General features: G+C 43.5%; 1 protein-coding gene and 1 long non-coding RNA gene across 2 annotated transcripts; one reads left to right on the top strand and one right to left on the bottom strand.

The window, feature by feature from the left end:
* Positions 1–132: 132 nt before the first annotated feature.
* On the bottom strand, positions 133–4,086 carry LOC129830434 (uncharacterized). Its single transcript, XR_008755517.1, has 3 exons — positions 3,894–4,086; positions 3,558–3,626; positions 133–407 (listed from the first exon to the last, which is right to left on the bottom strand). It is a non-coding gene; the product is annotated as an uncharacterized LOC129830434 (long non-coding RNA).
* Positions 4,087–17,566: 13,480 nt separating this feature from the next.
* On the top strand, positions 17,567–23,571 carry LOC129830431 (beta-1,3-galactosyltransferase 9-like). Its single transcript, XM_055893007.1, has 2 exons — positions 17,567–17,878; positions 21,649–23,571. The coding sequence occupies exon 2, from the start codon at positions 21,885–21,887 to the stop codon at positions 22,989–22,991; it is 1,107 nt and encodes a 368-aa protein (XP_055748982.1). The 5' UTR covers positions 17,567–17,878; positions 21,649–21,884; the 3' UTR covers positions 22,992–23,571.
* Positions 23,572–23,714: the final 143 nt, after the last annotated feature.

Here is a 23,714-nt window from a genome sequence, read left to right as displayed (position 1 = left end):
ATGCCATCGACACTAGATGTGATAGTGTGTTGCAAAGATTATATACTTTCAACTTCACGAATCTAAGGAGCAGATTCTAGTTCACCGATCTCCAAATTATCATTGTTTACAACAGCTGGCAATGAAACTAAATCCTGTCTGGTTTCCTTTATTGTACAGAAAAACATCCACAATATTTCCAGTGAAACATGATATACTACTAAAAAACAGTTCAGTCCATGATTCCTTCACCCCCCCCTGCTGTCCAGTCTTAGTCCTGGGCGCGGTATTTCCCTGTCATCTCCTCAGGTGGTGCTGGGGCAGGGGACCTCCACCTCAAATACTCTTTCAGACAGTACTTCTCAGGCCCAACGTTGCCTGGGTTAGCAGCCTCTATCCTGGCTAGAGCCTCTGCTTGCAGGACCTCGCTGTGAAGGGAGGGACAGGAAAAATAACGACAAGGGGAAGACAAATGAACCAATAAGAACTAAATCATACATACTGTACACATAGGTTTGCTCCTAGAACTCGGATAGCCGAACTGAACGTCTGTGCTCGCATACTCCCTAAAGACCTTCACTTGCAACCGTAGCAAAAACACAGCTGTAACACTTCCTCAAAATACTCAATTTAAAGAAGTTCAAAATCAAGTAGATTTTTTTTGCCGAGGGTCTTAGTCACACAATTATACATCTAAGAAGCTTGGTGCAGTATTTCTCAGGTGGAAAAAATAGCATGAAAGCTACGTCTCTCCTTGAATGGCAAACGCTTCATGTTCCCACTCCTACTGTTGACCAATCACAGATGAAGGGAGTGTTGACTTCGGCTACTGAACTACGACTTGACTCAAGAAAAAAAATATGCGGGCAAACAGCCGAGAAAAAAAACGTCAACATTTCATTATATATGCGCTAACTGTTTCGACTGGGAAGCTTTAGACAAGAGTGTAGCATCTAACCCAGTGGTCACCAACCTTTTTGGAGTCAAAATGCATGCCGAGATCTACCGCTCTAATTTTGTATTAACATGACTTAAGGTAAGCCTATGCAACATTAACTTCTTATGGATAGGGGGCAGCATTTTCACGTTTGGATGAAAAGCGTGCCCAAAGTAAACTGCCTCCTACTCAGTCCCAGATGCTAATATATGCATATTATTAGTATTGGATAGAAAACTCTGAAGTTTCTAAAACTGTTTGAATCATGTCTGACTAACAGAACTTATTTGTCAGGCAAAACCCTGAGGACAAACCATTCAGATTATTTTTTATAGGTCACTCTTCAATGGGATTTCATTGGGAATCCAGATTTCTAAGGGACCGTCCTGCAGTTCCTATCGCTTCCACTGGATGTCAACAGTCTTTAGAAATTGGTTGAGGTTTTTCCTTTGAGAAATGAGGAAGTAGCCATGTTCAGAATGAGGCTCCAGTGAAGTGTACTGTTTGTTAGAGGCGCGTGACCAGAAAGCATGCTACACATTGTTTTCCTCCGGTATTGAACACAGATCATTCTGTCTTCAATTGTATTGATTATTTAAGTTAAATACCTAAAGTTGTATTACAAAAGTAGTTTGAAATGTTTGGACAAAGCTTACAGGTAACTTTTGTAGACATGTTAAGCGAGTTGGAACCGGAGTTTTTCTGGATCAAACGCGCCAAATAAATTGACATTTTGGATATATATCGACGGAGTTAATCGAACAAAAGGATAATTTGTGATGTTTATGGGACATATTGGAGTGCACACAGAAGCTCGTCAAAGGTAAGGCATGAATTATATCTTTATTTCTGCGTCACGCCGGGAGGGCTTAAATATGGTCTGTGATTGTTTGCTGGGGTGCTATCCTCCGATAATAGCATTATTTGCTTTCGCCGTAAAGCATTTTTGAAATCTGACACGTTGGCTGGATTCACAACAAGTGTAGCTTTAATTTGGGTATATTGAATGTGTGATTTCATGAAAGTTCCATTTTTATAGTAATTTATTTGAGTTTTGCGCTCTGCATTTTCACTGGATGTTGTCCAGGTGGGACGCTGCCGTCCCACATATCCCAGGGAGGTTTTAACCAATTAAACAGTACTTTAGCAATGAGGTTTGTGCAGTAAGCTATTGGCCCAATACATTATCACTGCATACTGGCTTTGCTTGAATTTACCTGCCAATGCATTGTTGTTTGGGACATTTAAAAAATAATTGTATTTCAAAATTTGAGGTAGGCTATATGATCACACCGGTAATAGATCCATTGTTGTATTACTTGACACAGCCGAGTGAGCATACATTTAAATAATTAGCTTTTTATTTTACTGGGCTGATGGTGCATGCAACTGATGGTCAGTCTCAGCAGCGGGAGAGGAGCAGACTGAGGGTCCGTCTCAACATTACCTCAGCTCTCTCTTTCCTCCACTGACACGGACCAAAAAGGGACACAGTCTTCCAGCTGATGGCGAAACTCGAGTCACACCGCATTATTTCTGCCTCATGCACAAATTCATGTTATTAATCCTATGAACAGAGAAAGTGAAATATTCCTTGATATTAAAAAAGACCCAAGCCGCTAATAATAACGCAAGCTTATACTCCTTCCTACTCATTCATTACTGCTGAGTGGAAATGGGAAGAACGTGCATTTTATGGTGTTAGTGTTGACTGCTGAGTAAGAACTTAAAACATCAACTCACTCAAACAGCAGCTCTTTGCTGTATTCGTTGACAGTCTCTAGTCATGGTTTTAAACGTTTTGAAATATCACAGTAGCTTTCTTTTATGCCTCCTACGTTACTGCAGACTCGGTCATCTGAGCAATCTGATGGGCCAGCAGTAGCATATTTCTGGCCCATCAGATTCACTTGATTTCCTCTCCAGGCCCACCGGAAAGGCAGTTTGTACCTTCGGACACATGAAATGGCAACAGTTTGCCTACCCGGCGCACAGGGCAGCTGAATTGGCTGCACCTACCACCATCAGCCCGATACTAATAATAAAAAAATAGGAACACAAGGCTTTGTCGTTGTTTTTTTTACAGAAATGTTTGGCGATTGACTAGAAATCCCTTGGAGATCAAGTCAATCACGATAGGTTAGATCAGTGGTCACCAACCGGTCTAACAGACATTCCTCTTATTAGTCTACAGACAGACTCATTCACTGGCATCTAGCCTGAGCACTGGTCTGTTTCTAATTTAGGCTAGCCAAGTCCTTTGTTATCATGCCAAACAGACTGCTGCAACCCAGCATGATGTACAATATTCCATTATGTTTCTATATGATAATAGTATAATATTTAATATGCCATATACTATTTAAGTTTAACTTTTTAATTAACTTAATCATTATGACACACGCCTCACTACTGTCATTGGTTGCACTAATTGCACTGTGTGTCTACATAACCTGGTTCAAGTATTCATGACATTACCCTGAGGAAGGCACAGTGATGCCGAAACGTTGGTTAGACCTCAAAGCCCAAAACAGACTTGACAGTATCACAATCACTGTATTTATGACAGATGGAACACAGGTGTTTAACACCATGGGAATAACTGTAATGTATGTAAAGACGATTACATAATGGGACTCACCTAGGTAGAACTTGAGGAATGGCGATGGTGTCATTCTTGAACATCAATTTAAAACCAAGGATCTTTGTACTGAATTTGTGGGACAAATTTTATGCAAAACAGGTTAAGTGTATTAGACAGCTAACGTTGGCTCTCTAGCTCGCTTATATCAGTTTTTCGATTGGCAACACAAGTCACTCATCAATACCCAGTCATTATCACTGGGTTAGTTCTGGTTAATTTTCAATTGCATATCTATACATTATTCAACTGTCAGACAACTTGAGATTTGGAAATATCACTGTTTTGCATTGAGAGACTTATCCAACAGCTAACGTTAGCTAGCTGAAAACAAACCTTGCTCCGTCGCTGAGCTGTCTATGTGTGTTGTAATTTACTGTAACATGATGATCGATTCGTAGCACTGGAGATAATCCAGCGTTCGCCTGATATGAAACGAATATTTCCTAGGCATTTAAAGTTTTTATTTACACATTATCATGTGTATCATGTGTAAGGACCGAGCACTTCTCCTGTGAGTCGCACCTTGATGACGTTAATACATACGAAGAGGCGCGCTTTTCTTTTTTGTATTTTTATTCACGATAATTACATTTATAATATTAAGCGAAATAGTTTTTCAATATCATATAGACAAAGGTCTGACCATGATTTACATAAAAATAATAGGATACATAAAAAAGTAGGACAACATTAGGCGTTCTCATAACATTCGATTTGCATCCATTATAATTGTTTAACGTTTACATGCTTTTTGTTTTCCCATCTATTTAATGAATTCTGTATACATTTGGAATTCATGTTGGAATTAAACAATTTTGCTTTGCACATGATCTACATTTCAACAGAAACGGACAGTATAGGAATAGTAAATTATAAACCGAGTTTGAATTTTTGGGGGTTAGAAATATGTAATGTTTGGGGGTCTCTATTGGCTGCATGCAGTGGTTGGTGTACATTTCTTAAGTACAAATAATTTAAAGTACTACTTAATTCGTTTTTTGGGGTATCTGTACTTTACTATTTATATTTTTGACTACTTTTACTTCACTACATTTCTATAGAAAATAATGTAATTTTTACTTTCTCTGACACCCAAAAGTACTCTTTACATTTTAAATGCTTAGCAGGACAGGAAAATTGTCCTATTCACGCACTTATCAACAGAACTGGTCATCTGGCGGACTCACTAAACACACATGCTTCGTTTGTAAATGATGTCTGAATATTTGAGTGTACCTTTTGGCTATCCGTATATTTAAAAAAACAAGAAAACGTTGCCGTCTGGTTTGCTTAATAAAAGGATTTGAAATTATTTATACTTTTACTTTTGATACTAAAGTATATTTAAACCAAATACTTTTACACTTTTACTCAAGGTGACTTTTACTTGAGTCATTTTCTATTAAGGTATCTTTACTTTTACTCAAGTATGACAATCGGATACGTTTTCCACCACTGCTGAGGAGTGATGGACTCCATCCCATTTGGAGGGGTGCTCTCATCTTATCTATCAACATAGACAGGGCTTTAACTCCTCTAGCTCCACAATGAGATAGGGGTGCAGGCCAGGTAGCAGGCTGTTAGCCAGACTGCCAGCTTAGTGGAACATGCCACTAGCATAGTCAGTTGAGCTATCCCCGTTGTGACTGTGTCTGTGCCTTGATCTAGGTTGGGCAAAATGAAACATGGCGGTGTTCGCTTAAGCAATCTCACTGGAATAAAGACCTCTTCCATTCTTGTCATTATTGAAAGAGATTGTGATATCTCACATCTCATGGAATCCAAGATGGCGGCGCAGTAGGACCTGTATATCCGTCTTTGTCTTACCCCGTGTCTTATCCCCTGTAAATAGCTGGTCTTTTTTCGTATAGATCTTAATCTCTTTTTCTATCTACGAACTAAATATACTTTCCTGCAACCTGCCTCACCCAATGTGGTACGGATCTGCTATTTTTATTCCTTATAACTGAAACTTCCATCAGGAGCTAGCCAGCTAACTAGCTACTAGGCTTTGATTGCCACGGCTAGCTGTCCTCGCCTTTTCCCCCCCGGAATCAGTCAGCCTTAGCTCGGACAATCACCTGCCAGTCTGCACAGCGCGATATCAACCCAGAGCATATCGGACTGCTTCTCTCTACCATATCACCGGATTCCTGCCACTCTGGATCATTACTCCTAGCTAGCTGCCAGCTACACGAGTGGCTACTGTTAGCTAACGCCTCTGTCCCGAAGCAAGCACCAGCTAGCCTTGAGCTAGCCTCGAGCTAAGCCCATATACCAGCTAATTCTAGGGCTACAATACCTCCTTTGCCAATTGGCCTGAACCCTTTATTGTCGACACAGCCCTGCTGATCCATCACTGATCCATCTCCTACCCATCTCTCCGATTTGGTCCTGCCGTACATACCTACACGTACGCTACGGTCACAAGACGCAGGCCTCCTAATTGTCCCTAGAATTTCTAAGTGAACAGCTGGAGGCAAGGCTTTCTCCTATAGCGTTCCATTTTTATGGAATGGTCTGCCTATCCATGTGAGAGACGCAGACTCGGTCTCAATCTTTAAGTCTTTATTGAAGACTCATCTCTTCAGTAGGTCCTATGATTGAGTGTAGTCTGACCCAGGAGTGTGAAGGTGAACGGAAAGGCACTGGAGCAATGAACCACCCTTGCTGTCTCTGCCTGGCCGGTTCCCCTCTCCCTACTGAGATTCTCTGCCTCTGAACCTATTATGGGGGCTGAGTCACTGGCTTACTATATGCCGTCCTAGGAGTTGTGTGTCACTTGAGTGGGTTGAGTTACTGACGTGATCTTCCTGTCCGGTTTTGCGCCCCCTCAGGCTCATGCGGTGGAGGAGATCTTCGTGGGCTATACTCGGCCTTGTCTCAGGGTAGTAAGTTGGTTGTCTGTTAACATCCCTCTAGTGGTGTGGGGGCTGTGCTTTGGCAAAATGGCTGGGCTAATATCCTGCCTGTTTGGCCCTGTCCAGGGGTATTGTCAGACGGGGCCACAGTGTTCGGCCCTCCTTTTTCTGTAGTCCACGATCATCTCCTTTGTCCTGATCATGTTGAGGGAGAGGTTATTGTCCTGGCACCACACTGACAGGTATCTGACCTTCTCCCTATAGGCTGCCTCATCTTTGTCGGTAATCAGACCCACCACCGTTGTGTTGTCAGCAAACTTAATGATGGTGTTGGAGTTGTGCTTGGCCACACAGTTATGGGTGAACAGGGAGTACAGGTGGGGACTAAGCACACACCCCTTAGGGGCCCCTGTGTTGTGGGTCAGCGTGGCAGATGTGTTATAGCCTACCCTTACCACCTGGGGGCGGCCCATTAGGAAGTCCAGGATCCAGTTACAGAGGGAGGCGTTTAGTCCCAGGGTCCTTAGTCATGAGCTTTGAGTTCACTATGCTGTTGAACGCTGGCCGTCGTCAATGAACAGCATTTTCACGTAGGTGTTCCTTTTGTCCAGGTGGGAAAGGGCAGTGTGGAGTGCATTAGAGATTGCGTCATGTGGATCTGTTAGGGCGGTATATGAATTGGAGTGGGTCTAGGGTTTCTGAGATGATGGTGTTGATATGAGCCATGACCAGCCTTTCAAAGCATTTCATGGCTACAGATGTGAGTGCTACGAATCGATCATCATTTAGGCAGGTTACCTTGGCGTTCTTGGGCACAGGGACTATGGTGGTCTGCTTGAAACATGTAGGTATTACAGACTCGGTCAGGGACAGGTTGAAAATGTCAGGGAAGACACTTGCCAGTTGGTCAGCGCATGCTCTGAATGAACTTCCTGGTAATCCACCTGGCCCTGCGGCCTTGTGAAAGTTGACCTGTTGAAAGGTCTTAAAAGTATGCAATAAGGTGTCTGTAACAGGAAAAATGTGGCAAAAACGAATGTAGACATTAGGGTTGCACATTTTGGGGAATATTCAGAGGTGGAAACTTTCTGTGGGAATCAACTGGAAAATATGCAAATTAATATTTGTTTTTTGTTTTTTCCCATTGGTTATATTTACCATATCATATGGAGACAAACCTTTTATCATAAGTAGACATAATTGGAAATTATTAAATCCTTCCAATATAATAAAAAATAAAAAAAATGTTACGAATTTAACTTGAATAAAATGAGTTGACTCTTCACATGGGATGATTTCACCGAACAACAAAAGAAAGGGACTATTGAATGATCCCCAATGATCCATCGCATCTCCCAAAAATGTTTTAAACATACATCTGTAAAATGATAGTCTAGAAACTAAAGTTTTGGTCGTCTTCCTCTCATGCTTCCATGTCTTTTCCCTGGACCTCCTCAATGCCCACTTCTTGAACATCAGACTCTTGAGGCCTCACCTTCACTGTCACTTTCCAGCCTTGTTGAGGTTGGCTCGTTGTCAGGCTCAAAAAGCCTCAAATTTGCCCAGATGGCCACCAATTTTTCAACCCTTGTATTGGTCAGCCTGTTGCGTGCTTTGGTGTGTATGTTCCCAAACAAGGACCAGTTGCGCTCTGAGGCGGCTGATGTTGGTGGGATTTGGAGGATGATGGAGGCAACAGGGGAAAGAGCCTCAGATCCACAAAGTCCCATCCACCAGGTGGCTGATGAGATATGTTGGCACGACTGCCATATTGCATCTCCATCCCAAAGCTCTTGCTTGGAAGTGTACTTCACCAGACTGCCAAGAACCTTGCCCTCATCCAGGCCAAGGTGGCGAGACACGGTAGTGATGACACCATAGGCCTTGTTGATCTCTGCACCAGACAGGATGCTTTTGCCAGCATACTTGGGGTCCAACATGTACGCTGCGGTGTGTGTGGGCTTCAGGGAGAAGTCTTCACGCTTTTTGATGTATTTCAGAACTGCAGTTTCCTCTGCTTGGAGCAACAGTGAAGTGGGCAGGGCAGTATCGATTTCTTCTCTTACATCTGCAAGCAAAGTCTGAACATCAGACAGGATGGCATTGTCTCCCTCAATCCGTGCAATGGCTACTGCTATAGGTTTCAGGAGTTTCAGGCTGCTTACCACTAGAGATTAAACATTTCATATCACGATCCTAGTGACCAAAATGATCACGGTTATCAGTATTATCGTGGTATTGTTCAAATGTGCTGGAAATGTTCAAAAAGTATTTATACACACACTGAAATCATTTCGCCAAGTTTTATATTGAAAACCAACAAACAACAAATAAAATGAGCAGCGCTATGCACTTAGTGTGCATAAACATTAAAAGAATAACATGAACATTAAAGATGGCACCATGTGGCCGTGAGACGTAAACGTTTCCCTAGTGCAGGTTTCAATGAACACAACCTTAAGTAAGCAAATCAAATGTGCATATAAAAGCAACACGAGTAAAGCCATGTGCATGTAAGAACAATACCACCATATGTAAACAATCCAATGTGTAGGTGTTGATGTTAAAATAACACAAAATATGTCAACAAATCAAAATGAACAGCACTGGTTGTATGTCCGTCCTCTCCTTCGTACAGAAATAAGGTGCTGCTGGCCTAACATCCGGTATGTATGCATCTTTGTTCACTTGAGATTGAAATGTAAAAATGTCATCATATTTACTTTGTCCGGTTTAAGTAGTGATCTGCAAGGGGAGACAATGTGACCGCTGGCACTCTCTCTTATGGCACGTTGGTTGCTGGGATGCACAAAAGCTTCCCGGCAACCCTGGCAAGGTGAGGCAGCTCTGATGCATGGCCCCTCCACCACACCAGTGGATCCTCTTCTGCTGGAATGGGTGGCAGAGACAGGTAGACCTTGATCTCTTCTTTCACTCTGTCTTCTGGGGTGGTCGGAAGCTGACCCTCTTCACCTCTCTGCTGCCTTGTTGAGGTAATCTTTCTCAGCAACCCAGTCAGGCCTTTCCCCTCCGATGCCGCTGAGAGGGTGTTTGTGGTGGAGGTGCTGCTGATACAGAGATGGCTCTGTATCCTTTTCCACCAGAACATCACTGGTGATGTGGTCCAGGACAGGCTTGACAGTGTCACTTGTGTTTTTGAGGCAAGTGCATCTGTAAACTTGCTCAGAGGTTCAAGGAGCTGGCACAGTTGCTCCATGACACTTTTGTTGGCATCCTTGGGCATCAGATGCCATGTTCCTCTTTCTCCAGCCAGTGTCCCATAGACTGGCTGCTGTTGGCTGAGGAAACACTCAAGCATCTTGTGTGTAGATCCCCATTGGTTCACCACATCATGGATCAGAGCCTTCTGTGGCATGTTGAGGGCAGCTTGCTTTTCTCTCTCTCTTGTGGATACCCCACTCTTCCAGCATATTCTGGAAGAGTACTCACAGTTCCAGTTTGGTTAATGTCAACAGAGTTACCCAGTAATCATTCCTCCTTCGATAAACGCGTGTGGGCCCTTGAACCCAGCCTTCTTTCCCTCTTGTCGTGCCTTCTCTATGAGCAGCCAGAGTTTCTCCCTGGCAGTCTGATCCTGCGGTATCAGAGCTTCTTTGATGCGGAGCTTCTTCTCGTCCAGAAACTTGATCCCCGTGGCCATTTTCCCGATGATGTCCCTGTCCCTGTAATAGTTATGCGCAAAATGATATTGAGAGTGGGTCCATCAGATCTTTGTTTCCCAAGTCGATGTATCACGTCGATCACGTCTCTTAGCTTGTCTTTGATGCACGGAGCCACCTTTCCCAGGATATTAATGACTGCTTCCCTAATATCCTCTCCCTCTACCTCTCTTACACCTTGGATTTTCAGATTCCACCTGCGAGAGTATCTTTGATGATCAGCTACATTCTCACACAGCTCATTATTTTGGGATTGCAGTATCTTCAGCTTGTTCTCTAGGAACGTTATCTTTTCCTTGTTCTCGCTCACAATTTTGTGTAGCTGACGGGCAGTTTCTGACAAATGATCGGGCAGTTTCTGACAAATGATCGATCTTCTTTGATGTTTCTTCGGTAGCCCGCTCTATGATGGACACTTTGGAGAGCGTGGCGTCTTGTTTAGTAGCCAGGGACTGGATTGCAGAGAAAAGTTCAGACATGGAAATGTCCTCTTTGACTTTTTTCACCAGTGGATTTTTTATTGGGGTCTGAGGTAAAGAGTTTGCAAGGATTTCATCCTGGTAAGTTTTGTTCTTTCTCTTGCTTGAGTTTGCGGCTTCTTGTGTATCCATGCAGCTCTTGTTCTCGTTGTGGCTAGCTAGCATGTCTGCCGTCTTCTGTGAGACTTGGATATTCCGTCTACTATTGTCTTCAATCAAATTTATTTATAAAGCCCTTCTTACATCAGCTGATGTCACAAAGGGCTGTACAGAAACCCGGCCTAAAACCCCAAACAGCAAGCAATGCAGGTATAAAATCACGGTGGCTAGGAAATACTCCCTAGAAAGGCCAGAACCTAGGAAGAAACCTAGAGAGGAACGAGGCTATGAGGGGTGGCCAGTCCTCTTCTGGTGGGCCGGGTGGAGATTATAACAGAACATGGCCAAGATGTTCAAATGTTCACAGCAGGTTCAAATAATAATAATCACAGTGGTTGTCGAGGGTGCAACAGGTCAGCACCTTGGGAGTAAATGTCAGTTGGCTTTTCATAGCCAATCATTCAGAGTGTCTCTACCACTCTTGCTGTCTCTAGAGAGTTGAAAACAGTAGGTCTGGGACAGGTAGCAGGCAGAACAGTTGAAACTGGAGCAGCAGCAGGAACAGGTAGACTGCGGACAGCAAGGAATCATCAGGCCAGGTAGTCGTGAGGCATGGTCCTAGGGCTCAGGTCCTCCGAGAGAAAGAGAGAGAAAGAGAGAAAACATACTTAAATTCACACAGGACACCAGATAAGACAGGAGAAATACTTCAGATATAACAGACTGACCCTAGCCCCCCGACACATAAACTACTGCATAAACTACCCGTCCGGCGATACCCCCGGACAGGGTCAAACAGGCAGGATATAACCCCACCCACTTTGCCAAAGCACAACCCCCACACCACTAGAGGGATACCTTCAACCACCAACCTATCATCCTGAGACAAGGCCGAGTATAGCCCACAAATATCTCCGCCACGGCACATCCCAAGGGGGGGGCGCCAACCCAGACAGGAAGATAACGTCAGTGACTCAACCCACTCAAGTGACGCACCCCTCCCAGGGACGGCATGGAAGAGCACCAGTAAGCCAGTGACTCAGCCCCTGTAATAGGGTTAGAGGTAGAGAATCCCAGTAGGGAGAGGGGAACCGGCCAGGCAGAGACAGCAAGGGTGGTTCATTGCTCCAGTGCCTTTCCGTTCACCTTCACACTCCTGGACCAGACTACACTCAATCATAGGACCTACTGAAGAGATGAGTCATCAATATAGACTTAAAGATTGAGACCGAGTCTGCGTCTCTCACATGGGTAGGCAGACCATTCCATAAAAATGGAGCTCTGTAGGAAAAAGCCCTGCCTCCAGCTGTTTGCTTTCGAATTTCTAGGGACAGTAAGGAGGCCTCTGTCTTGTGACCGTAACGTACGTGTAGGTATGTACGGCAGGACCAAATCGGAAAGATAGGTAGGAGCAAGCCCATGTAATGCTTTGTAGGTTAGCAGTAAAACCTTGAAATCAGCCCTAGCCTTAACAGGAAGCCAGTGTAGAGAGGCTAGCACTGGAGTAATATGATACATTTTTTGGGTTCTAGTCAAGATTCTAGCAGCCGTGTTTAGCACTAACTGAAGTTTATTTAGTGCTTTATTCGGGTAGCCGGAAAGTAGAGCATTGCAGTAGTCTAACTTAGAAGTGACAAAAGCATGGATTAATTTTTCTGCATAATCTTTGGACAGAAAGATTCTGATTTTTGCAATGTTACGTAGATGGAAAAAATCTGTTTTATTTGAGATGACTGTACAACCATCAAGATTAATTGTCAGATCCAACAGAAGATCTCCCTGTTTCTTGGGACCTAGAACAAGCATCTCTGTTTTGTCCGAGTTTAAAAGTAGAACATTTGCCGACATCCACTTCCTTATGTCTGAAACATAGGCTTCCAGTGAGGGCAATTTTGGGGCTTCACCATGTTTCATCAAAATGTACAGCTGTGTGTCATCCGCATAGCAGTGAAAGTTAACATTATGTTTCCGAATGACATCACAAAGAGGTAAAATATATAGTGAAAACAATAGTGGTCCTAAAACGGAGCCTTGTGGAACACCAAAATTTACAGTTGATTTGTCAGAGGACAAACCATCCACAGAGACAAACTGATATCTTCAAATCAAATTTGTCACATACACATGGTTAGCAGATGTTAATGCGAATGTAGCGAAATGCTTGTGCTTCTAGTTCCGACAATGCAGTAGTAACCAACGAGTAATCGAATTTAACAATTCCACAACTACTACCTTATAAACACAAGTGTAAAGAGATAAAGAATATGTACATAAAGATATATGAATGAGTGATGGTACAGAACGGCATAGGCAAGATGCAGTAGATGGTATAGAGTACAGTATATACATATGAGATGAGTAATGTAGGGTATATAAACAAAGTGGCATTGTTTAAAGTGGCTAGTGATACATTTTTATATACATTTCCATCAATTCCCACTAAATGTTAGTGGTGGCTGTTTAACAGTCTGATGGCCTTGAGATAGAAGCTGTTTTTCAGTCTCTCGGTCCCTGCTTTGATGCACCTGTACTGACCTCGCCGTCTGGATGATAGCGGGGTGAACAGGCAGTGGCTCGGGTGGTTGTTGTCCTTGATGATCTTGAGTCGATGATGGCTCCAAAAGCCTTTTGGGAGTGGGTCTGTGGACTTTTCTATATGAATATTAAAATCACCAAAAATTAGAATATTATCTGCTATGAATACAAGGTCCGATAGGAATTCAGGGAACTCAGTGAGGAACGCTGTATATGGCCCAGGAGGCCTGTAAACAGTAGCTATAAAAAGTGATTAGGCTGCATAGATTTCATGACTAGAAGCTCAAAAGACGAAAACGTCATTTTTATTTTTGTAAATTGAAATTTGCTATCGTAAATGTTAGCAACACCTCCGCCTTTGCGGGATGCACGGGGGATATGGTCACTAGTGTAACACAGTAAATTCATCAGGCTTAAGCGATGTTTCAGTCAGGCCAATCACATCAAGATTATGATCAGTGATTAGTTCATTGACTATAATTGCCTTGGAAGTGAGGGATCTAACATTAAGTAGTCCCATTTTGAGATGTGAGGTATCACAATCTCTTTCAATAATGGCAGGAATGGAGGAGGTCTTTATTCCAGTGAGATTGCTAAGGCGAACACCGCCATGCTTAGTTTTGCCCAAACTAGGTCGAGTCACAGACACGGTCTCATTGGGGATAGCTGAGCTAACTACACTGACTGTGCTAGTGACTAACAAAGGATAGTCCCACTAAGCGCAAACCAGATGGGATGCGTATTGCTGTAGAATGCTGTGGTAGCCATGCTGGTTAAGTGTGCCTTGAATTCTGAATAAATCACTGACAGTGTCACCAGCAAAGCACCCCCACACCATCACCTCCTCTATGCTTCACGGTGGGAACCACACATGCGGAGATCCTCCGTTCACCTACTCTACGTCTCACAGAGACACGGCGGTTGGAACCAAAAATCACAAATGTGGACTCATCAGACCAAAGGACAGATTTCCACCAGTCTAATGTCCATTGCTCGTGTTTCTTGGCCCAAGCAAGTCTCTTCTTATTGGTCTCCTTTAGTAGTGGTTTCTTTGCAGTAATTCGGCCATGAACGCCTGATTCTCGCAGTCTCCTCTGAACAGTTGATGTTGAGATGTGTCTGTTACTTGAACTTTGTGAAGCATTTATTTGAGCTGCAATTTCTGAGGCTGGTAACTCTAATGAACTTATCCTCTACAGCAGAGGTAACTATGGGTCTTCCTTTCTTGTGGTGGTTCTCATGAGAGCCAGTTTCATCATAGCACTTGATGGTTTTTGCGACTGGACTTGAAGAAACTTTCAAAGTTCTTGAAATGTTCCACATTGACTGACCCTCATGTCTTAAAGTAATGATGGACTGTCGTTTCTCTTTGCTTATTTGAGCTGTTCTTGCCATAATATTGTCTTTTACCAAATAGAGCTCTTCTTCTGTATACCACCCCTACCTTGTCACAACACAATTGATTGGCTCAAACACATTAAGAAATTAAGAAATTCCACAAATGAACATTTAACAAGACACACCTTTTAATTGAAATGAATTCCAGGGGACTACCTTATGAAGCTGGTTGAGAGAATGCCAAGAGTGTGCAAAGCTGTCATCAGGGCAAAGGGTAGCTACTTTTGAAAATCTCAAACATATTTTCATTTGTTTCACACTTTTTTGGTTACTACATGATTCCATATGTGTTATAGGCCTCCCGAGTGGCGCAGGGGTCTAAGGCACTGCATCTCAGTGCTAGAGGCATCACTAGAGACACTGGTTCGATTCCAGGATGTATCACAACTGGCTGTGAATGGGAGACCCATAGGGTGGTGCACAATTGGCTCTGGGTTAAGGTTAGGGTTTGGCCGGGGTATGCTGTCATAATAAATAAGAATTTGTTCTTAACTGACTTGCTTGCTTAATAAATAAAAAATGTAATAGTTTTGATATCTTTTCTATTATTCTACAATGTATAAAATAGTAAAAATAAAGAAAAACCCTTGAATGAGAAGGTGTGTCTACATTTTTGACTGGTACTGTATACACTGAATAAATATATAAAAGCAACATGTAAAGTGCTGGTCCCATGTTTCATGAACTGAAATCAAAGATCCCAGAAATATTCCATACTCACAAAAAGCTTATTTCTCTAAAAAATTGTTCACAAATTTGTTTACATCCCTGTTAGTGAGCATTTTATCCTTTGTCGAGATAATTTATCCACCTGATAAGTGTGGCATATGATTATTACACAGGTAAACCTGGGGACAATACATATATATATATATATATATATTTAACCTTTAGTTAACTAGACAAGTCAGTAAATAACAAATTCTTAATTACAATGATGGCCTAGGAACAGTTGGGTTAACTGCCTTGTTCAGGGGCAGAATGACAGATTTTTACCCTGTCAGCTTGGGGATTTGATCTAGCAACCTTTTGGTTACTGGCCCAACACTCTAACCACTAGGCTAAAGGCCCTTCTAAAATGTGCAGTTTTGTCACAACACAATGCCACAGATGTCTCAAGTTTTGAGGGAGTATGCAATTGGCATGCTGGCTGTAGGAATGTCCACCAGAGCTGTTGCCAGATAATTGAATGTTAATTTCTCTACCATAAGCCGCATCCAACATTGAGGAGTACTTCTGTCTGTAATAAAGCCCTATTATGGGGAAAAACTCATTCTGATTGGCTGGGCCTCGCACCCCAGTGGGCATAGGCCCACCAATTGCTGCATCCCTGCCCAATAATGTGAAATCTATAAATTAGGGCCTAAATCATTTCCTTATGTAACGGATGTGAAATGGCTAACTAGTTAGCGGGTACGCGCTAGTAGCATTTCAATCAGTTACGTCACTTGCTCTGAGACTTTAAGTAGGGTTGCCCCTTGCTTTGCAAGGGCCGTGGCTTTTGTGGAGCGATGGGTAACGCTGCTTCGTGGGTGACTGTTGTTGATGTGTGCAGAGGTTCCCTGGTTCGCGCCCGGGTAGGGGCGAGGGAACGGACGTAAAGTTTATACTGTTACATTGATGCTGTTGACCCGGATCACTGGTTGCTGCAGAAAAGGAGGAGGTTGAAAGGGGGGTGAGTGTAACGGATGTGAAATGGCTAGCTAGTTAGTGGGTGTGCGCTAGTAGCATTTCAATCAGTTACGTCACTTGCTCTGAGACCTAAGTAGTGTTGCCCCTTGCTCTGCAAGGGCCGCGGCTTTTGTGGAGCGATGGGTAACGACGCTTCGTGGGTGTCAGTTGTTGATGTGTGCAGAGGGTCCCTAGTTCGCGCCCGTGTCGGGGCGAGGGGACGGTTTAAAGTTATACTGTTGCATTGATGCTGTTGACCCGGATCACTGGTTGCTGCGGAAAAGGAGGAGGTTGAAAGGGGGGTGAGTGTAACGGATGTGAAATGGCTAACTAGTTAGCGGGTACGCGCTAGTAGCATTTCAATCAGTTACGTCACTTGCTCTGAGACTTTAAGTAGGGTTGCCCCTTGCTTTGCAAGGGCCGCGGCTTTTGTGGAGCGATGGGTAACGCTGCTTCGTGGGTGACTGTTGTCGATGTGTGCAGAGGGTCCCTGGTTCGCGCCCGTGTCGGGGCGAGGGGACGGTTTAAAGTTATACTGTTACACTTACATGAACTGTAACTCAGCTAAATCTTTGGAATGGTTGCATGTTGTGTTTATTTTTTTGTTCTGTGTATATTTCAGATGGCATTACATTGCTTCCCCAGGCTTCATAGCTAATTGTTGTTGAAATAAAAATGTGTGTCCAAATCGTGACACTTTGTTTTTCTTGTGTTTTCTAAATATGTACACATGGAGATGGGTGCACCAACAGGGTTTGGAATATCACTGTCACTCTCTCAACCACACAGTGCCTGGGCTTGAATATTGTAACTTTATCAATGGCATCAACGGAGATACAATCGTAAATGACCCCAGTCAAGTCCCCATTCTCTATATAGTGAGCCACTACTAGGCCTGTAGTGTCATTTGAGATGCAGACAATCTCTTCTTGTAAAAGATTATGCCACATGCACACCTTTATCACCGATTAGTGAAATAAAGGTTAAAAAACACAAAAAAATAAATGAGTACTAAAAGTAGTATTTATAAATATAAAAGCAACATGTAAAGTGCTGGTCCCATGTTTCATGAACTGAAATAATAATAAATAGGCTATTATAATCGAACATCCGTCTCACGTTATATGTTGAGCTATTGATTGTCACCATAAAGCAGTGGAGTATGCTATTGTCATTCATACAAGTAGCATAGTCATGCATTATCAGTTAAAACACTGCCCCACAAAGACGCTTGACAAGTTAGGCTACATTTCCAAATATGTCCACAAGATGGCGTACAAATATCAAGAAGAAGAAATGCCAAACGCAAGAATAGCCTACATTATACATGTATGTTCTTCTAATATCTTCTCAATTAAAGCTTACAAATAGCCCTACATTAAAAAGAGACACACATGCGGTCTTATCTGGAGGAAATGCATTTGCATGAAGTGACCACCGGGGCAGTTTCTTATGAAGTGCATGGTACTGCCTGCATCCGGAGGCGGCGATTTGTTTCTGCTCAGCAGGAATGTATTTGAAGCCGTACAATATTGCGGACCAAAACGGAACCATGGACAGAACGTGTTGACACTGTCATCTTCATTGGATTCAAGGTTTGATGTTATTGCGTTTTTACTTATTAGCGTGCTCAGATATCAGCCATGAAAACAGCATTTGATTGTTAGGCTATACAGCAGGGGTGTCAAACTCAACCCATGGGCCTCGTGTCTGCTGGATTTAGTTTTTCCCCCCTTTCAATTAAGACCTAGACAACCAGCTAATTCATCGATCAAGTACAAGGGAGGAGAGATCCAGCAAAGACTTGGCCTTCAGCGGAATGATTTTGACACGTGCTATACACGATGATAAGCAATAGGTTTTTACCTTTATTTACGCAGAGAATCTAAAATGACACCATGGTCTATTTTGCAACTGTTGCCTGTATTACATCAAACAACAATTCAAAAAGCTCAAAGAGATAACATATTACATAAAGATCAGAAATATATAGAGCGAAATTATCCGATTTTAAGTCACCAACAAATACACGAGCAAGCAACATAAGTACAGGAAATACACAAATGAAAAACAAAAAACACAATCATAAAAAACAACCACATTCCTTGGTAAAGAGGTCCTCAACCAACAATCTGAATTGCCCTTAAGGCACTAATGCATCCATTTTGAAACAGTCAAATAAATGTAGTCAATGTCGAGAGCATAACGTTCATAGTGCCAAAACGCGCACCGCACCACTGTACCCAGTAGCCTAGTCAAGCCAATCCCTGGAATGCTGTTAAACTGCATTTTTCTACAGAGGGGAAGTTCTGCAGGCGTTATTGTCTTCCCTGTAAGTGGAAGGGAGGAGTTTTTCACGGTATCTCGGCTGGTGTGGTGGGTGTGTAGCCTATACGTGTATGTGTATATACACAAATGGTGGAAAAAGTACTCAAGTGTCATACTTGACTAAAAGTAAAGATACCTTAGTAGAAAATGACTCAAGTGAAAGTCACCCAGTAAAATATTACTTGAGTAAAAGTGTGTATTTGGTTTTAAATATACTCAAGTATCAAAAGTAAATGGAATTGCTCAAATGTACTTAAGTATAAAAAGTAAAAGCATTTGAAATGTCTTATATTAAGCAAACCAGATGGCATAATTTTCTTTCTTTTTGTTGTTGTTGTTTGAGAGCCAGGGGGCACACTCCAACACTCAGACAGAATTTACTAACAAAGCATTTGTGTTTAGTAAGTCCGCCAGATCAGAGGCAGTACGGATCACCTGGGATGTTCTCTTGATAAGTGTGTGAATTGGACAATTTTCCCATCAAAATGTAACAGGTACTTTTGGGTGTCAGGGAGTAAGTAAATGTATGGAGTAAAAAGTACATTATTTTCTTTAGTAATGTAGTAAAGTAAAAGTTGGCAAAAATATAAATAGTAAAGTACGGATACCCCAAAAAACTACTTAAGATGTACTTTAAAGTATTTTTTACTTAAGTACTTTACACCACTGAAGACATCAAAACTTTGAAATTACACTTATGGAATCATGTAGTAACCCGAAAATGTGTTAAACAAATCCAAATATATTTGGGATTCTTCAAAGCCACCCTTTGCCTTGATGACAGGTTTGCACACTCTTGGCATTCTCTCAACCAACTTCATGAGGAAGTCACCTGGAATGCATTTCAATTAACAGGTGTGTCTTGTTAAAAGTTCATTTGTGGAATTTCTTTCCTCCTTAATGCATTTGAGCCAATCAGTTGTGTTGTGGCAAGGTAGGGGGTATACAGAAGTTAGCCCTATTTGGTAAAAGACCAAGTCCATATTATGGCAAGAACAGCTCAAATAAGCAAAGAGAAACGACAGTCCATCATTACTTTAAGACACGAAGGTCAGTCAATACGGAAAATGTCAAGAACTTTGAAGGTTTCTTAAAGTGCAGTCACAAAAACCATCAAGCACTATGATGAAACTGGGTCTCATGAGGACCGCTACAGGAATGGAAGACCCAGAGTTTCCTCTGCTGCAGAGGATAAGTTCATTAGAGTTAACTGCACTTCAGATTGCAGCCCAAATAAATGCTTCACAAAGTTCAAGTAACAGACACATCTCAACATCAACTGTTCAGAGGAGACTGTGTGAATCGAATTGGTCGAATGGTCGAATTGCTGCAAAGAAACCACTACTAAAGGACACCAATAATAAGAGGAGACTTGCTTGGGCCAAGAAACATGAGCAATGGACATATATATATATGTATTTGAGCTATACTACTCTTACCTTGTCACAACACAACTGATTGGCTCAAATGCAGAAAGAAATTTGACAAATCAACTTTTAACTAGGTATACCTGTTAATTTTACATTTACATTTAAGTCATTTAGCAGACGCTCTTATCCAGAGCGACTTACAAATTGGTGCATTCACCTTATGACATCCAGTGGAACAGCCACTTTACAACAGTGCATCTAAATCTTTTAAGGGGGGGGGGGGGGGTCAGAAGGATTACTTTATCCTATCCTAGGTATTCCTTAAAGAGGTGGGGTTTCAGGTGTCTCCGGAAGGTGGTGATTGACTCCGCTGTCCTGGCGTCGTGAGGGAGTTTGTTCCACCATTGGGGGGCCAGAGCAGCGAACAGTTTTGACTGGGCTGAGCGGGAACTGTACTTCCTCAGTGGTAGGGAGGCGAGCAGGCCAGAGGTGGATGAACGCAGTGCCCTTGTTTGGGTGTAGGGCCAGATCAGAGCCTGGAGGTACTGAGGTGCCGTTCCCCTCACAGCTCCGTAGGCAAGCACCATGGTCTTGTAGCGGATGCGAGCTTCAACTGGAAGCCAGTGGAGAGAGCGGAGGAGCGGGGTGACGTGAGAGAACTTGGGAAGGTTGAACACCAGACGGGCTGCGGCGTTCTGGATGAGTTGTAGGGGTTTAATGGCACAGGCAGGGAGCCCAGCCAACAGCGAGTTGCAGTAATCCAGACGGGAGATGAAAGTGCCTGGATTAGGACCTGCGCCGCTTACTGTGTGAGGCAGGGTCGTACTCTGCGGATGTTGTAGAGCATGAACCTACAGGAACGGGCCACCGCCTTGATGTTAGTTGAGAACGACAGGGTGTTGTCCAGGATCACGCCAAGGTTCTTAGCGCTCTGGGAGGAGGACACAATGGAGTTGTCAACCGTGATGGCGAGATCATGGAACGGGCAGTCCTTCCCCGGGAGGAAGAGCAGCTCCGTCTTGCCGAGGTTCAGCTTGAGGTGGTGATCCGTCATCCACACTGATATGTCTGCCAGACATGCAGAGATGCGATTCGCCGCCTGCGGAGCGAATGCTTGAATAATTGAACGAATAATTGAAATGCATTCCAGGTGACTACCTCATGAAGCTGGTTGAGAGAATGCCAAGAGTGTGCAAAGCTGTCAAAGTGTGGCTACTTTGAAGAATCTCAAATATAAAATATATTTTTATTTGTTTAATTGGTTATTACATGATTCCATATGTGTTATTTCATAGTTTTGATGTCTTCACTTTTATCCTACAATGTAGAAAATAGTAAAAATAAAGAAAAAACCTTGAATGTGTGTCCAGACCTTTGACTGGTACTCTGTGTTAGTTAGTGTGATACTTATCATCAGGTTATTTCTATAGCAGCGAATCAACTGCTACACATCTTTTATAGGATCAGTCTGTGTGATAATGCTCATTCAGGAGCTTTGCCAAGGGCCTCTAGGTGGAAAAGACTTACTCTCTTTCGTTTTCATTCGCACTGAGAATAGCGACATCATTTTGATGCATGTAGAGTGGTGTGGGAAGTAAGGTCATTGACAGCTCCAGGTAAATGTCTGTCTGTTAACCCCGATTTGTATTTTCCTCTTTAACGTGCAGTTTTACCAGTCTGCAGAGTGAAAGCATCACACAACACCCACCAACAACCTGGATAGTTATCTGCTAGCAGATCAACTGAGGTTCGAGGAAGAGATGCAAGAGACAACAAGGAAGTAAAACAGGAGGAAAGCAAATAATTCAGAGTTATAAAGCTGGATTGAGAGAAGACCAGAGGATAAAGAGAGAGAGAGAAGGGGTGAGTTTTTGAGCTGCAGTGTGGAGGTTGGAGGGAGGTCATGGTGGGGCAGGGGCTGTGTGTGTTTAAGCCCCTCTTTGGAACGCGTAGGGGCCGGTTCGGAGTGGTGCCTGCTCTCTGTGTGCTGATAGTCAGTGCTGCCCTGCTAGCTCTACTCTTCATTGACTCCATTGAGTCATGGGCCACATACATGAATATGAACACAATGGTAGAGGCACAGGGGGGGATCATACCCCACCAGAGTGTCCCCCCAACCAGACCTGAGGAGTACCTCCTTATGCCCAGCCCTCATGTCTGCCAGCATGCCAAGCCCTACCTCATCACCATGGTGACCTCCGCCCCAGCCAATCAGAGGGCCCGCCAGGCCATCCGGGACACGTGGGGTGGGGAAGTGGAGGTCAGGGGTCATAGGGTAATGACCTTGTTCATGCTCGGGGTGGCCTCTGACCCCGGGCTAGCCAAGCTGCTGATAGATGAGTCCTGGGAAAAAGGGGACCTGATCCAAGGGCGCTTCTGGGAGTCCTACTCCAACCTGACCCTGAAGACCCTATCGATGCTGAGCTGGGTCCGACGCTTCTGCCCCCAGGCCCACTTCCTGGCCAAGGTGGACGATGACGTCCTGTTCAACCCTGGGGCCCTTCTGCGCTACCTGAACAGCACCTACGAGCACGGGGACCTGTACCTGGGCCGGCTCCACCTCCACGTGGCTCCAGACCGAGAACCAGGCAGTAAGCACTACCTCCCTAGAGTGGCGTACCCTGCCTCTGTCTTCCCCGACTACTGCAGCGGCACTGCCTACATCCTCTCCCGCTCCGCCTTGCTCAAGATCTCCCTGACGGCCGCTGCCTCGCCTCCGTCCACTCCTCTGCCCCCCGAGGACATGTTTGTGGGTCTGTGTGCCCGTGAGGCTGGAGTGCTGCCCTCCCACTGCCCACTGTTCTCTGGTGGGCCTGTGGTGCCCTACGGGCGCTGCTGCTACCAGGCCATGGTGTCCATCCATCACATCTCCCCCAGCGAGATGCTCCGGTTCTGGGCTGACGTCCACTCCCCTCCCCCCTGCTCCTGGTTGGGTATGCGTGCCTCCCTGGGGGTCTGTAAAGTCCGGGCCATGCTGGGGACCTTTCTGGGGGTGGAGCAGGGAGTGTGAGAGTGTTATTGCCATTGTGGATAGAAAATACTATTGTGTTATGGGGGGCTGTGCCTCTGACAGTATTTCAAAACTGTGACTAGCACAAGCGGAAAGCACTCTATTTCAATAGCTACGATGAGGAATCACTGTGCAGTGTGAAAATGTACTTTTTAAAATTTTTATAGACTTTTAGGAATACTTTAAATGTATTTTACGTTGATGATTATTACGCTAGCATTTTGTAAAAGCGGAAGCTATATGAATCGGTTGAAGGGAATTGGTGTGAATATATTTTTAAGACTGTTAAAACACACCCACTACACAGACATATACTGTAGATATGAAAATATTACTGACCAGGAAACACGTAACGTACAGGAGATGCTAATGTCAGTGTTTCATCTATATTCATTTAGCAGTGTTTGATGTTTTATTTCCATTGTACTATCCAGTACAACAATGAAACATTTAAAAATCAAATGTAAATGCTTAAATGACAAATCATTTCTCACGTTTGCCATTTCATTTGCTTGTTGTGACAGCAACAAAATCATTAATGTGTATGCCATCTGTAAATACGAATAAAAAAATTACATTACGAGCCTAGTTGATTTAGCCATGGAAAAAGACCGGAATCTTCCCGCTAGCCATTATTGGCTGAGATAATGGATGTGCTGCACATGCCGAGAGATGAGTTAGGATTGCTCTACCATATAGCACCCTTCTGTCTATAACATGAGC

This window comes from Salvelinus fontinalis, chromosome 31 (assembly GCF_029448725.1).
Source record: "Salvelinus fontinalis isolate EN_2023a chromosome 31, ASM2944872v1, whole genome shotgun sequence".
In the NCBI taxonomy this organism is placed as follows: Eukaryota; Metazoa; Chordata; class Actinopteri; order Salmoniformes; family Salmonidae; genus Salvelinus; species Salvelinus fontinalis.
Note: the sequence above shows the minus strand (reverse complement) of the source record. Positions and strands in the feature narration are given on the sequence as shown.